At 47.3% G+C, this 16,017-nt stretch overlaps 1 protein-coding gene and 2 pseudogenes across 3 annotated transcripts; 1 reads left to right on the forward strand and 2 right to left on the reverse strand.

Annotated features, from left to right (window-relative positions):
- Positions 1-365: 365 nt before the first annotated feature.
- On the reverse strand, positions 366-2,348 carry LOC310782464 (putative ATP-dependent RNA helicase DDX41 pseudogene; annotated as a pseudogene). Its single transcript has one exon. The product of its transcript is annotated as a putative ATP-dependent RNA helicase DDX41 pseudogene (transcript).
- A 3,283-nt stretch (positions 2,349-5,631) lies between these two features.
- Positions 5,632-7,428, forward strand: LOC310782453 (pre-mRNA-splicing factor SLU7-like; the record flags this gene model as incomplete). Its single annotated transcript, XM_083643125.1, has 1 exon — positions 5,632-7,428. Exon 1 carries the CDS (start codon positions 5,722-5,724, stop codon positions 7,426-7,428), a length of 1,707 nt encoding a protein of 568 aa, XP_083499251.1. The 5' UTR covers positions 5,632-5,721.
- A 5,348-nt stretch (positions 7,429-12,776) lies between these two features.
- Positions 12,777-14,348, reverse strand: LOC310782570 (pleiotropic regulator 1 pseudogene; annotated as a pseudogene). The gene has a single exon. The product of its transcript is annotated as a pleiotropic regulator 1 pseudogene (transcript).
- Between the last annotated feature and the right edge of the window lie 1,669 nt (positions 14,349-16,017).

A 16,017-nucleotide genomic window follows, 5' to 3' on the forward strand; every position in this document is an offset into this window, starting at 1 on the left:
AGATTAATGCTTTTACTCTATCAGTAATCTGAAAGGAATTATTGTTTCTTTCTGATAGTGCAACTTCTGCGTTTTACTGTGCCTTTCAGTGCGATACTGCAGCGTGTTAATGGTGGGCCAGCTGCCGAGAGTAAGCGAGGGAAAGCGCATGCTGGCGAAGCAGGTATTTTGATTTTATTTACAGACTAGTAAACGTATGTTACAAAAGCAACACAACAAGTATGAGAAAATAGGGGCAAAAAGGCAAAAGATGTGCAACATAACCATTTCCTCTATCAGACCTGTGAGCTATGTTAGGCAATGATAAAAATACAATGACTTAGTTCAATAACAACAACAAATACTGTACAGTTTTCTCAGAAATATTTCACAATTCAGTCCAGCAGTGAAGAATGATCCATCTTGAGAGAAAGACCTTAGAAGTCCATGGAGCTGTGAGCCAGGTAGTCCATCCGCCCGATATTGGTGACCTGCTTGGTCTGCATGGCCTCCAGCTTCGGACAGTCTGTAATACGATGGCCAAGACCACCACAAAATGTACAGCCTCTCTCTCCTCCGATGTCCAGCATGGTCTCGTCTCCCGTCTGGAGGACAGGGGGAACCTTCTGCTTCGCCTCAATCAGCACGGCTTTCAGATCCATCAGTACTGACTCATCGCAGCCTTTGTTGATGAAGGTTGTGGCAATACCAGTCTTCCCCGATCGCCCAGTTCTTCCAATTCTATGGACGTAATTTTCTATCTCCTCGGGCATGTTGTAATTCACCACGTGCTGGATAGCAGGGAAATCCAGACCCTTGGAGGCAACGTCCGTGGCAACCAACACATCTTTCTTTCCTTCTTTGAATGCTTCGATAGCTTTAGTTCTTTCCTCCTGATCTTTTCCTCCATGGATAGCCACAGCCTCCACTCCCTTTAGCAACAGATACTCATGAATGGCGTCTACATCTGCTTTCTTCTCAGCAAACATCAGCACAGGAGGCGGCGTTTTCTGGAGACACTCAAGCAGGTACACCATCTTGGCCTCCTCTGTGACATATTCCACCTCCTGAATGACATCCAAGCTGGCAGCACCGGCCCTGCCAACATTTATAGTGATGGGTTTGACCAGCGCACTCTTGGCAAAGTTCTGGATCTTCTTGGGCATAGTGGCACTGAAAAGCAGTGTTTGTCTCTGGCCCTTGAAGTAGGAGAAGATGGTTCTGATGTCCTCCTCAAAGCCCATGTCTATCATCCTATCGGCCTCATCCAGAGCCAGGTAGCGGCAGATATCCAGACTGATCATCTTCTTCTGCAGCAAGTCCATCAGTCTGCCAGGGGTGGCAACCATCATGTGGACGCCATGTTTAACCACCTCCATCTGGTCTTTGACAGACATGCCTCCTATGCAGAGGGCCGTGCGCAGCTGAGGAGCACCCTCCTCCTCCAGCAGCTTACAGTAATACTCTATGATGCCGTGGGTTTGCCTCGCCAACTCTCGTGATGGACAGATGATGAGTCCATAAGGTCCCTCTCTCTTGCGGAAAGGAAGCCTCTTCTCCTGCTCCAGGGAGAACATGATGATGGGCAGAGTGAAGACCAACGTCTTTCCTGAACCGGTGAAGGCGATGCCAATCATGTCCCGACCCGACAGAATTGTGGGGATTCCTTGGACTTGAATTGGTGTCGGGTGGACAATGCCTTTCTTTTTCAAACCTTTCAGAATCGCTGGGGGAAGTTTAATCTCTCTGAAGCTTTTGATTGGAGCAGGAATGCTGTCTCCATCGACCAGGATGTGGAACTTCTTCCTGACGCGCTCGTGTCTGGCGTCGGGCATGTTCAGGATGTAGCGCGGAGCCTTCCAGCTAGTTTTGATTGGATCATCATATATGATACCTTTGGCCATTTCCTTCACAGACATCAGAGCTCTTCCCTCTGCAACGCTCTCAAGAATCTTCTCTTCCTCTTTCAGCTGCTTCTCCTTGGCCGACTCCTTACGGGCTTCTGCTTTCTCCTTGAGGTGCTGATGCTTGTCCAGGAGACTGACATTGGAGCGTGGACCGAGACCTTCATCCTCGTCCCTCTGCTTTCCTCCGCTGTCTCTCAGCTCGTCCTCCACTGCCTTCCCCCGCACACGCAACATCTTCTGCAGCATTTGTTGTTTTCTTATTTTGACAGGAATGTATGGAACGTAGTCGTCATCCTCAGAACCCTCTGAGCCCCACCTTTCTTCCTCCCCGTGGAGTCTCTTTCTGGGTCTATTTTCAGTCTCCATTTTAGTTATCAATGTTGCAATGTCCTACCTATAATAAAGACATGCCGTTATGGCCAATAAAGCTTGCCTAAGATCCAGTCAGCTACCTAACGTACATGTTTGTTATACGACAGGGGAACGTGTTGTTCCTGTACGGAGAGCGGGCAGGGCCAAAATTGGTCGACGCGTTGTTCAAAGAATGTTCACAAGCGTTCAACAAACAAAAAAAATGGACAAGATTTTGCTGTCAGAGTAGTTGAAGTGTGCAAAGTCTAAGAATTGCATCTCAAAAACTGAATTTCTGACAGTATTTTGAATTCTGCCCTCATTTATAGCCTAAAGTGATGTCATCAGTGATGATGTCATCAATGATGTCATCAGTGATGATGTCATCAATGATGTCATCAGTGATTATGTCATCAATGATGTCATCCTTCCTGGCTGAGACTGCAGGAATGCTACAGCGCTACCGTGCCCCCAACAGGTTTTAATCAGCTACTGCGCTGCCGTGCCCCCAACAGGTTTTAATCAGCGAACAAACACCTTCTACTTTCAACTGGTTTTTATACTGACAGGACAGCACACCAACACACACTCACAAAGACAAAAACAATGTATTAAGTATTTAATGTATAATCCAACATATATTATGTATATGTCTGTATGTGTATGTATACAGTATATATATTTACATCGAGCTAAACTGTAAACTGTATAAAATATTTCACCTGAGGCTGCCGTACTCCTAAAAATCTGTTTTCCAAGTCTTTGCAGTACAGATCTCATCCTCTGATAGCTGTGTTAACAGGAAAAAAAGAGAATCCATGTGTTTTCTCATCATTTCAGAAAAAAACATCTGATTTTCTGATCACATGTGGCATAGACGTCTGAACAGTCACATTCAGATATTTTTTGTATCAGACATTCACAAATCAAGTCTGTGCCACATAGCCTATAGAGCAGAACATGCACTGCCAAACTACTGGATAAGATCACAACATTAGATCTTTTCATGCTGGTGTAAATGCAGCCAAAGAGTTTAAAAGATTCCATGTGGTTTGTTATGGTCAAATCTGAGCCACAAAGACTTGAAAGAGTCATAGATATTTTTGTCTATGTAAATCCAGCCTGTGTTAATTTCCAGAGCTAAAAATATTATTTAGTCTATTAAATTTAACTTATGCAAGGTGTAAAAAACAGAATACAAAACAACATAGAGAGAGAGAGAGTTTGAAGGTCAGTAGCTGTGACCCCAAATATCATTCTCACTAAGCCGGAATCTGAGGGCGAGGCGGGGAGACAGGGAGCTGCTGTACGTCAACCAGTAAATATGATTGATAGACAGATGTACTGTACAGAAATAGAAGCTCACAAGTGGAGAGACGGAGAGAAATAGGGCATGTTCTGCCGATGGGAGTGCAGACAGATAGAGACAGACAGATGGATGAACAAACAAACTGAGACCGTCAAGTCTCTCACCCAGGGCGATCCACCAGTGCTCCGCAGAGGGGAAGTCTGACATCACTGTGGAAACACAAAAGGAGACGTTAGTGTGCAGAACACAAGAAGCACCTGTACTTTATGATGCATGTTATTCATCAGGAAGGAGGGGCCTAGATGAAGCAAATCACACAGGTTAACCCATTGATACCTGATGCAGCATTTGTGTGTGTATCCCTTTAAGACCGCGAACCGCGTCACGCGGTCCGCGGTCTTAAAGGGATACACACACAAATGAGGGATATACACGCAAATGCTGCATCAGGTATCAATGGGTTAAGGAGGGATTTCGAGGCATTGAGACAACTCAGATTGAGCAAAAGGGGTCTGACTGACTCATATTAGCAGACTGGTCCTAAATATTGAGCTGTCAGTGTTGCTTGTGTGTTGTTTTTGTCGCCTACAATATGTTTCAAATTTGGTTGAAGGCCTATTGGAAATCAGTGTTGGTTTCCAACAATTAAATGACTAGACATGCATAGATATATAGTTTGTCGGTTGTGTTATCGTGTGTGTGTGTGTGTGTGTGTGTGTGTCTGTGCGTGTGTGTTTGTATACACCGTGAGAAAATGTATTTGTGTGTGTGTGTCTGTGCGTGTGTGTTTGTTTGTATACACCATGAGAAAGTGTATTTGTGTGTGCGCATAATGTGGGGTGGCTTTAGCTCAGGAGGTAGAGCGGGTCGGCCAATGACGCAAGGGTTGGCGGCTCGATCCCCGCTCCCTCCCAGCTGCCGTCGCTGTGTCCTTGGGCAAGACACTTAACCCTCCTTGCTCCCGATGGTGTGTAGGCACCCTGCGCGGCAGCCCGCCGCCATTGGTGTATGAATGGGTGAATGTAGACTATCTACTCATTGTAAAGCGCTTTGGATAAAAGCGCTATATAAATGCAGACCATTTACCATTTACCATTCATTAGCTTATATCCAGTTGCATAAACAGGGCTGACAATCCCATCAGCTGTTCTGCTCATTGATCCACTTTGTGTGTGTGGGTGTGTGTGTGTGTGTGCGTGCGTGCGTGCGCGCGTGCGTGCGTGTAGCTACAATGCCCATCTGACATTTAGCATTAGCATTTAGCAAATAGTCTGCATGCCACAGTGGAGCGCCGGCAGGTATCTAGCTATACATTAGACGTCTCAGACCTGCTCTGAGAGCAGGTCACGTGGAGGCTGGGTTTACCCAGGCTAGCTATACATGCTGACCCCTGGATGAAACAGCTGTGTGTGTGTGTGTGTGTGTGTGTGTGTGTGTGTGTGTGTGCGTGTAGCTACAATGATCATCATCATCATCACTAGTGGGCGGGCGGTGTTAGTGGGCTGTGTCTGACATCAGTGATGATGTCACCAATCGGTGAATTGTGATGTCATCAGTGATGTCACTTGAGCAATTGTGATGTCATCAGTGATGTCACTCGAGCAATTGTGATGTCATCATAGTGCTGTCACTCGAGCAATTGTGATGTCATCAGTGATGTCATAAATCCTCCCTGGCTGAGGCTATATAAGTGGTGGAAGCACAATTTCCCTCCAAAAGCGATCATTTTGACCCTCCGGTACGATATTTCAACGTTTCCCACCTGGCACCATGGCAATCCATGATTGTGACATGTGAAGTGTGGAGGCATGTGCAATTCGTTTCTAAGGAAATCAGGAAGAAAAAAGTCTCACATCTTTGGTCACAAGTCCAAGTCAAGTCTCAAGTCTCTTATGGATGAGCGTTCTATCATCTGCTGGATGCCATCCAGTCTGCTTAGAACACTGCATAGCTAAAACTAAGGGATTCAAAGCATGTACATTCTTAGAATTAGTAGAGCCTCAAGGAACTTTGGAGATACTCAAGGATCCTTGTTTGCTTGGGGGGTCCCTGGAGGAACAAAACAAAGTTAAAAAATACAGCCAGCTAAGGAGAAATTTGCTTATTTTACGAAGGAACAAACAGCCAGCGTTTTGATTTTCGGATCTTCACAAGGGTGAACTCTCAGATTCAGCCATGACGGAGGAGACGCCAGCTGTCTCAGATGGGATATTGGGCCTGGATGAGCCCAAGAAGATGACCAGGGAGGACTGGAGGAAGAAGAAGGAGCTGGAGGAGCAAAGAAAACTGGGAAACGCTCCAGCTGAGGTGGACGAGGAGGGAAAGGACATTAACCCCCACATCCCGCAGTATATTTCATCAGTGCCGTGGTACATCGACCCATCCAAAAGGCCCACCCTAAAGCATCAAAGGCCACAGGAAGAAGAGGAAGAGCAGTTCTCGACCATCTTCGAGTGGTACAAGAGAGGGGTGCAAGAAAAACCGGCCAGCACTAAATTCCGGAAGGGCTCTTGTGAAAACTGTGGTGCCATGACACACAAGAAGAAAGACTGCTTAGAGCGGCCCAGAAAAGTGGGGGCAAAGTTCACGGGCACAAGCATGGCTCCAGATGAGCATTCACAGGTCGAGCTTTCATTGGACTATGATGGGAAGCGGGATCGCTGGAACGGGTATAACTCTGAAGATCACCACCGTATCGTGGAGGAGTACGCCAAAGTAGACCTGGCCAAAAGGACGCTGAAGGCCCAGAAGCTTCAGGATGAGTTGGCCTCAGGAAAACTCAATGACCAAGGTGAGCGGGAATACGACAGTGAGGATGAGGATGAAGATAAATATGCCGATGACATCGACATGCCCGGTCAGAACTTTGACTCCAAGCGACGAATCACAGTCAGGAATCTGCGTATCAGAGAAGACATTGCTAAGTACCTGAGGAATCTGGATCCAAATTCTGCCTACTATGACCCCAAGACTCGAGCTATGAGGGAGAACCCGTACTCGAACACTGGCATGACCCCTGACGAAGTGGGGTACGCTGGAGACAACTTTGTGCGCTACAGTGGAGACACGGTCACCATGGCTCAGACGCAGTTGTTTGCCTGGGAGGCCTATGAGAAGGGCTCTGAGGTGCACCTGCAGGCCGACCCCACCAAGCTGGAGCTGCTGCACCAGTCCTTCAAGGTCAAGAAGGAGGACTTCAAAGAGAAACAGAAGGAGACCATCCTAGAGAGGTACGGAGGCGAGGAGCATCTGGACGCGCCTCCGCGGGAGCTGCTGTTGGCCCAGACGGAGGACTACGTGGAGTACTCTCGCTACGGCGTTGTGCTCAAAGGACTCGACAAGGCTGTGGCCCGCTCCAAGTATGAGGAGGACGTGCTCATCAACAACCACACGTGTATCTGGGGCTCGTACTGGAGGGACGGCTACTGGGGCTTTAAGTGCTGCCACTCCATGGTCAAACAGAGCTACTGCACAGGAGAGGCTGGCATTAAAACTGCAACCAGCTCAGCTTGTGTTCCATTTGACGATGGACTAGAGGAGCTACAGGAGGAAGAACAGCCGAAGACTCTGCTGGAGATGCACAAAGAAAAGATGAAAGAGAAGAAAAAGAAGAAGAAGAGCAAGAAGAACAAGAAGAAGCAGCACGACTCTGATAGCAGCGACTCTGAGGATGAAGAGAAGAAGAAAGAGAAGCTGCGAAAGGCCCTTGATGCAGAGGACAAGCGGCTGAAGCAGGTAGAGGCCATCATGCAGGTGGATGAGCGGAAGAGGCCCTACCAAAGCCTGGAGGAAGTGAAGGAGCCCTCCGAGGCCGAGATGGAGGCCTTCCGCATGAAGCGCTGCCGGGCAGACGACCCCATGGCCTTGTTCCTGGGACAGTGACCTCTCTCCTCAGCCCTCTCCACTTCTCCAAAATGGGGTTAGGCGTAGCCCCCTAACCCCTAACTCAGACTCTCGCATCAGTAAACACAGCTTTGCTCTCATAAACTCATAGTGGGAGTCCGTCGCACGACTACTGCAGGAACGCCATCAATACTTTGTTCAGTGTTGTGATCATTTTAGTTTTTATGGCCATAGAATGGCAGTATTTCCCACGGCACAGCCGAGGGAATAACAAGCCAAATTCAGGTCCGTGATTATGAAGCACATGACCTCATAAATGTGAAGTGATGCACTTCATCAGATGGAGCGGCGTGCATCTGCACAGGATCTGGGCTTGTTAATTATGTGTTTTTGTTTTGACTTAATTGGTTCCACAAAAACAAGTTTCAAAAATTATTTGATTCTATGGTGTCCGTATTGTCTGATTTGAATATTGAATACATTTAGAGTAAAACACAAACGTGTGATGCTCGTGAGTCTTTAATTCCTGTATCTACATTTGGTGGAATAAATGCATTTCCCCCCAATTCAAGATGGCGGCAACTGTGTTTTGTCCTGTGTCTCTGTTCAGTGTTCAATGTCTTTGAAATTGGTTTACAATCAGTAATTTCACCCTTTTGCGAAGTTTGGGAACACGTGTTATTCTCTTTGGAGTTTGTGGATGGACTATCTGCTAGCTTCAGCCTGGGCCTGGGCTTTTACCATCTACCATCCAGCTCTGCTAGCTGTGGCCTGGGGTTTTTCACCATCCACCATCCAGCTCTGCTAGCTGTGGCTTGGGGCCTCCACCATCCACCATCCAGCTCTGCTAGCTGTGGCCTGGGGCTTTTCACCATCCACCATCCAGCTCTGCTAGCTGTGGCCTGGGGCCTCCACCATCCACCACCATCCAGCTCTGCTAGCTGTGGCCTGGGGCTTTTCACCATCTACCATCCAGCTCTGCTAGCTGTGGCCTGGGGCTTTTCACCATCCACCATCCAGCTCTGCTAGCTGTGGCCTGGGGCTTTTCACCATCCACCATCCAGCTCTGCTAGCTGTGGCCTGGGGCTTTTCACCATCCACCAACCCTGCTCTGCTAGCTGTGGCTTGTGGCCTCCACCATCCACCATCCAGTTCTGCTAGCTGTGGCCTGGGGCCTTCACCACCCACCGCCCACCATCCAGCTCTGCTAGCTGTGGCCTGGGGCCTTCACCACCCACCATCCAGCTTTGCTAGCTGTTGGCCTGGGGCTTCCACCATCCAGCTCTGCTAGCTGTTGGCCTGGGGCTTCCACCATCCTGCTCTGCTAGCTGTCACCTGGGGCTTCCACCATCCTGCTCTGCTAGCTGTCGCCTGGGGCTTCCACCATCCTGCTCTGCTAGCTGTCGCCTGGGGCTTCCACCATCCTGCTCTGCTAGCTGTGGCCTGGGGCTTTCACCATCCTGCTCTGCTAGCTGTGGCCTGGGGCTTTCACCATCCTGCTCTGCTAGCTGTGGCCTGGGGCTTCCACCATCCTGCTCTGCTAGCTGTGGCCTGGGGTTTCCACCATCCTGCTCTGCTAGCTGTGGCCTGGGGTTTCCACCATCCTGCTCTGCTAGCTGTGGCCTGGGGCTTTCACCATCCTGCTCTGCTAGCTGTTGGCCTGGGTTTTCCACCATCATGCTCTGCTAGCTGTGGCCTGGGCTTCCACCATCCTGCTCTGCTAGCTGTGGCCTGGGGCTTTCACCATCCTGCTCTGCTAGCTGTGGCCTGGGGCTTCCACCATCCTGCTCTGCTAGCTGTGAAACAGATACCGGTGTCTTCTTCCTCCACTACATGTATCTGCCGACTGGAGTTACTTTGCAGAATAAGGTTTTACATGAAAAAATGGCTAATGACATAAGCTCATAAAATAGCCTATGTTGTATTATAACGTTAAGAGTGTATCGCTAATAGGCTATGTTGTATTATAACGTTAAGAGCTTAAACTCCCTAAAACACAACGAAGCAGTTGGGTCTTTCAAGATTCATTATACTGTAATAGGCTAATAATATTTCAAACGAGGAATTTATTTGGTTTCCACGAATGGAGTTGAATTTTTTAATTAAGTGATTCAGACGAGGAAGGTGGGGTGAAGAAAAAGGAGTCCTTCATTGTTGGAATAGTGGCTATGGAAAAGGTGGACGGTGTTTTTAAAGATCCACATGCAATAGGCAGGTATATTGGCAGAAGAGTTGGTGCTGTGCGATCGATAAAGATAACTAGGAGTGGTATGGTTGTAGTTGAATGTGTGTCAGAAAAGCAGAGGGAGGAAGCCCTAAAAATGTATTCGGTCGGCGAGAGTCAGAGTGACAATGTGCGTGTGGAGAGCTTCCCGCTCGGGGACAAAACATGGAAGAAAGGTGTGGTAAGCGGTGTGCCAGTGTCAGTGGACTTTCAAGTTTTTTTCAAGGTTGAAGATGTAAAAGATGGAAGGAGATTGACGAGATTCCGTGAAGGGAAAAAGGAGGATAGTGAATCTGTGTGCTTGACATTTGATGGTAAATTACCAGAGAGAGTGTACTGTGATTATGTGTGTTATAAGGTAAGGCCGTTTGAAAGAGCTCCCTTGAGGTGTTACTGTTGTCAAGAATACGGGCATGTGGCTGCTGTGTGTAATAAAGAGAGAAAGTGTGGCAGATGCGGAAAGGAGGAATGCAGTGAAGAGAGGTGCACGGAGAAAGAACAAGCTAAGTGCTTACATTGTGAGGGAAATCACTATACAGGGTCTGTGCAGTGTCCAAGGAGAAAGAAAGAAAAGGAAGTGAATAGGATAAGAGAAACTAGGGGAATGTCGTATGTGGAAGCTGCTAAGAGATGGGGGTGGGAGAGAAATTAAGAAAGGAATAGGATCAGGGGCGGACTGGGATCCTAATTCAGGCCGGGCATTAGATACCAAGCAGGCCAGGCTGATACGGGCCGACGCGCGTGCCGGCGTCCGAAGGGCGGCGGCGAAAAATTTGGGCCGTCTGAAGCTCAATTTTGGCCGTTTGAAGCCCAATTTGGGCCGTTTGAAGCCAGATTTGGGCCGTTTGAAGCCCAATTTGGGTCGTTTAAAGCCAGATTTGGGCCGTTTGAAGCCCGATTTCCAAAAAAAATTTTTTTTTTTTTTTTTTTTTTTTTTTTTTTGCAGGCCAGGCCAGGCCAGGCCAGGCCACCGGGCATTTGCCCGACGTGCCCGATTATGCAGTCCGCCACTGAATAGGATGGTGGTACAGAAGGAACCGGAGAAGAAAAAGCAGGAAACGGATCGAGCTGACATTATATGTGTAGAAAAGAGGAGATTTTTGGCCATGGTGGTCAACTGTGCTGTTGATGTGACGGGGAAGACGGAGAGAATCGAGATGGTGCTGGACGCTGCCAGGAGGTTTTTGGACGTGGTGGATGTAACTGGGAAAGATCTAGACAATATACTGAGGGAAGCATTTGATAAAACCCAGACGAGTGAGTCTGGGTGACAGAAGAATGGACGCTATTATGTATTTTGGGTGGACTCGTTTTGTTTTTCACACTGAAGAGAATATTTTTGTAACTGCTAAAATCCAGAAGGTGGCGGTAATGCACAAAAGCTGTTTGCCAACCGCCATAAAACATTAGAAGAAGAAGAAGAAGAAGAAGAAGAGTATTATTGGCCAGATTCATAGCTCGCGCAGGTTCAATAATTATTGGCGCCCATTCAAATTCTAAGTGGCTGGAGCTGGCTTTTGTCAAGCGTCGCACAGATCGCATGGTTGCAGAAGACTGAACACACGGTAAGTTTATGTAAATAAAAAAGCGGGGTAAACATTCATTAAACTCAAATTGTTTGGTACAATTGAATGTTGCAACAATAGCAGCAACGTTAGCTAGAATTCTTTTTTTTTTGGAAAAAAACTGTGCCCTTTATTAACACATTGAGTGCCAGCCATTTTTTCAATCCTGTAGGTAAGTTGTGCCAGGTTTTTTTTTGAGGATTCTGGCTCATTTTACAAGAGCCGAGGATTATTTTCTGTTAAGAATTCGTGAACACCAATCATCTAAAAATAACTAATAGAATGTGTGCTTTCTCTAAAAGAGTTAGTTTGCAGAGTTAGTAGTTATGTAGATATTAGCCGTTGAGTACAGCATGGTTTCAGAGATTTTCAGAGAGTTTGGAGATAAATGGATTTTTAGAACCACCTCACGTGCCTGTGATTATGGGTGCCCTTGTCTCCCACTCTGTGCGCTCTCTCTCTCTCTCTCTCTCTCTCTCTCTCTCAGAGAGAGAGAGAGAGAGAGAGAGAGAGTGTGTGTGTCTCCAAACTCCTCCCTCCGTCTGTGCTGCGGAGTGCTCTGCTGCTGGGAGTTTGCAGCGAGTTGAGCAGCCTCTCTCCCTGGCAGCGAGTGTGGATAGGTCTCACTGTCTCTTGGGTTTGAGAGCCCCGATTAAGCCCCGTGCGACTCTAGGCTTTATGCTGCTCACCCAGTCCATTTCTGGAACCCCCCACCGCAGCAGCGCGAAGCGTCCCCGCCTACAGTATGAGAATGAGGCTCGTTCGTTCCTGACTGTAAAATCGCCAAGCGGGAGGCGGCTGCTTTTGGTCCACGGGTCCCGTGGCTGTGGCTTTCTGTCTCTGTCTGGAGAGAACTGTCGCCACTTAGTGGTCGGTAAAATAGATTATACACATTCTCTTGCTCCAATAGTGATCTCGAAGATGTAAAAGGGGTTGATTGATGTCCCACCGTCAAAAAAAATAAATGTTTATGTAAGACGAGATAGCTCGTCTATGGCACTTAACCGCTGGATTATGTAAGACGAGATATCTCGGCTATGGCACTCAACGTGTTAATGCAGCAATATAAACATCAAATTGCAAGCCATAAAAAAGGGGAAATGTTTGATTCCCTGTATGTACAATTAGCCAATCTGTTGAGTCAATACAAAAGAATGAGGCCTCATTGTCTGTCCCAATGCAGGGTTTGAGCCCAGTGAGGACTATGTGTACTCTAAGGCCAGTCCCTCTGAGGCCGAGGAGTGGCTGCTGTTGGTGGACCAGATGGACCAGAGCCACCAGAGAGCCGTCATTATCAAGAACAAACATTCAGCGAGGTTCCTGGCAGTCCAAAATGGCAGCTTTATTGGAATAACATCATACAACGAAGACTGCAAATGGTTGTTAGAATAAAAGAGGAACACTGGGTGAAGTTCTTCTGTCCAATGGGTGTCAGATATTGTCAACGTAGCGTTTGTTATGGAAATTTGTCTAATGAATAAGCACTAACAAGCAAAATTGATGGCTACATCTACAACAGGTGGCCTGGTAGAAAAGTTTTTCAAGGTGGTTTTCTATGACAACATAAATGAGAACAATAATTATAATAAAAAAAATCTTTAGAATCTTTTCCTCTTGAGGATCTCTGGTTTCCTGTTGACTGGGTGGCTTTCTTCCGTAGCTGTGTCATCCTCCTTGTACACCTTGATGGTCTTGTCAGCCTCGGCGGTGATCAGTCGGCTTTCCGAGTTGTCGAACACACAGGCAAAGATCCCCGACTCACTGTCCAGGGAACCAGGCTGCACAGCCGCATGGATTCTCTGGAAGTTGTAGCCTGTTCTCCAATCCCACATATGGATGGTTCCATTGTTGGCTCCAGACACCAACACGCCATCTGAGTTCACAGCCAGAGTGTTGATGATGGCGTTGTGACCAGACAGGTTCTGGATGAAGCTGCCGTCTGGGAACATCCACTGCTTGATGTTGTCAGCAGAGCCAGAGGCAAAGGTGTATTGTCTCGGGTGCAACACCACAGCTCGGACAGACTTCTTATGGTTGGTCAGCGTGGCTCTGGTCTTCCCAGCAATCAAATCCCACAGCCTGATGGTTGAATCGTGGCTGCCGGTGATGATTTGTGGCTCTGCAGCCTGGCATCTGACTGTGGCCACAGTGTTGGTGTGGCCGGACAGGGTGTGCACGTTGGCTTTTGTCCTGATGTCCCACACCCTTGCTGTGGCATCTCTGCTGCATGTCACCAGCACGTCGATGGTTGGATGAAGGTCCAAGTCATACACAGCACTCAGGTGTCCGTGGTAGTGCCTGATGACCTTGTTGTACTCCAGATCCCAACACTTGACTTGCTTGTCTTCTCCACAGGAGAAGAGGTAAGGACTGCAGGTGCTGACCGCCACACCACGGACCGTACTGATGTGCCCGGTCAGGGAGAGTTTCAGCTTCCCACTGGCCAGGTCCCAGATCTTTATGGTTCGGTCAGCAGACCCTGTGACAAACCACTGATTCCCAGGCTCGACAGCTATGGACCTCACCCAGCCAAGATGGCCACTGATGACCCGAAATAGTCTCCATGGTGGATGCCACTGCGGTTTAGGCATGGTTGGTGCTTTTCTTGTGAGAGCAGAATTTCTGGTGCCTCCTCCTTCCATCAGTGACACAGCATTTGAGTGAGGCTGAGATCTCTCTGCTCCTCCTGCATGTCTAAGGATGTCACCAACGCTGGCGACTGTGCGACTGGCCTCCTGCCTGGCTTGTAAGGGGGGCAACACCATTGCCATGGAATGGACTCCTCCCTCACTGGGCAACCTGTGTATCTTTGTGTCAGCAGTCAAGGCGATTCCAGGTCCAGAGGGGTAAGCATGTGTCCCAGTGATCAGGTAGTCTGGGTCATCTCCTGGCTGTGTGTAGCCTGGGTGGACCTGCAGGCCACCCGGGACGTGTGAGCCTCTCTCCTTGCCTTCCTTCAGGACTGGCATGTGTAACACTGCACTGTAGTCTGCTCTCAGCTTGGCATCCATCTTCACCTTATGGCTTTGATCATCCAGTGCGACTGGTTTCGCATGATCAGACACAAACATATCATGCGTCCTTTTAAGAGACCTGAAGACCAGTGTGTGGACTGAGTGCTTCTGGACATCCTCGGTCATTGTGAATACTGATATAAGACAGCAGATGGAGAAACAATTCGTTGCTAATATGAAATATATCACCCGTTAGCTAGAAAGTAGCTACTCTTGAATGTTAACGTTAGCTAGCCCTGCTAAATTACACAAAACTGAATTTTTGACAGTATTTTGAATTCTGCCCTCATTTATAGCCTAAAGTGATGTCATCAGTGATGATGTCATCAATGATGTCATCAGTGATTATGTCATCAATGATGTCATCAATGATGTCATCAGTGATTATGTCATTAATGATGTCATCCTTCCTGGCTGAGCAGACTGGGTGGGTGATGTCATAGTTGTTGCTGTCATGTCATCGGTGATGTCATACATGCCAAAGTATAAATAAGCAATTTTTCAGTCTATCTCTCTCTGCCTCCACTGTCCCTACTCTCTCCGCTTCTACAGTATGTTCAACTGCCATGTACTTAACCTGCTGCCTTCTGCCCCAGCCCTGTCATGAACGGCAGTGTTCTAATCTAAGCAGACTGGATTGCATGCAGCAGATGATAGAAAGCTCATCCATAAGAGACTTGAGACTTGACTTGGACTTGTGACTAAAGCCTTGAGACGTGACTTGGACTATAGCTAAAAGACTTGAGACTTGCCCGGCCACGACCCATTGCTGCGCAGCAGCTATAATTATTATTATGTGTGTCACACACAACAATAATAATAATTTTGGTCTTGATCTCAACGCCCTTGGGGCAATCTTTATCTCAACTGATCTTGGAATTGACTTCAGAATCAGAATCATTCAGAAAAAGTTATTGATCCCTGAGGGGAAATTGAGTCATGCTACAGTTGCTCACACTCGGGTGGGAAAAAATATCAACATAGAGATATTAGAGATGGTAAATGGTAAATGGCCTGCATTTATATAGCGCTTTTATCCAAAGCGCTTTACAATCAGTAGGTACATTCATACACCGATGGCAGCAGGCTACCATACAGGATGCTGGCACACCATCGGGAGCAATTTGGGGTTCAGTATCTTGCCCAAGGACACTTCAACATGCAAACTGGAGGAGGCGGGAATCGAACCACCGACCTCTTTTATCCAAAGCGATTAGTGGACGACCCGCTCTACCTCCTGAGCCACAGCCGCCCCAGAGATATTATAAGAGAGGCATGAATATACCATAAAAACAATAAAATAGAAGTTAGGTAGGCTATACCATAAAGTGTCACAAGTAGGCCATGTGTCTTCTACAATCCATATCAAGTAGGCTACCATTAAGTAAAAAAGTGAAATATGTGAGGTACCTCATGATACACAGTAGGCTATCAAAGGTGGGATTTTGATTTGTAGACGGGTGGAGTGAGTCCAAGGCCATGTTATTGACTGACTCAGGGTGTCTGACGCTCTGAGGGAGGAGTTGATGACTTGAAGTCACAAGCGCTAAATTGTATTCTACAGTCTCAGACATATAATATAGAAATGGAGTTCCTGTGAAAATATACCAGCCTTACAGTTTAGAATAGTTTTACAATGTGAGTGACATAACAATTATTATATATGTGTACAATTTCGGGTTTATAAATTAAGTTACATTAAACGTGAATAGTCATGAAATATAGTGACTATTTAAAAGAGCCCACAAATGTTAATTGTCAAGCGCACATATTGCTTCAAAATATAGCGAGGCAATGCTACACTGAACATGTACTGTAAATGCAG

Source organism: Poromitra crassiceps, assembly GCF_964638095.1.
Source record: "Poromitra crassiceps genome assembly, chromosome: 9".
Lineage (NCBI taxonomy): Eukaryota > Metazoa > Chordata > Actinopteri > Beryciformes > Melamphaidae > Poromitra > Poromitra crassiceps.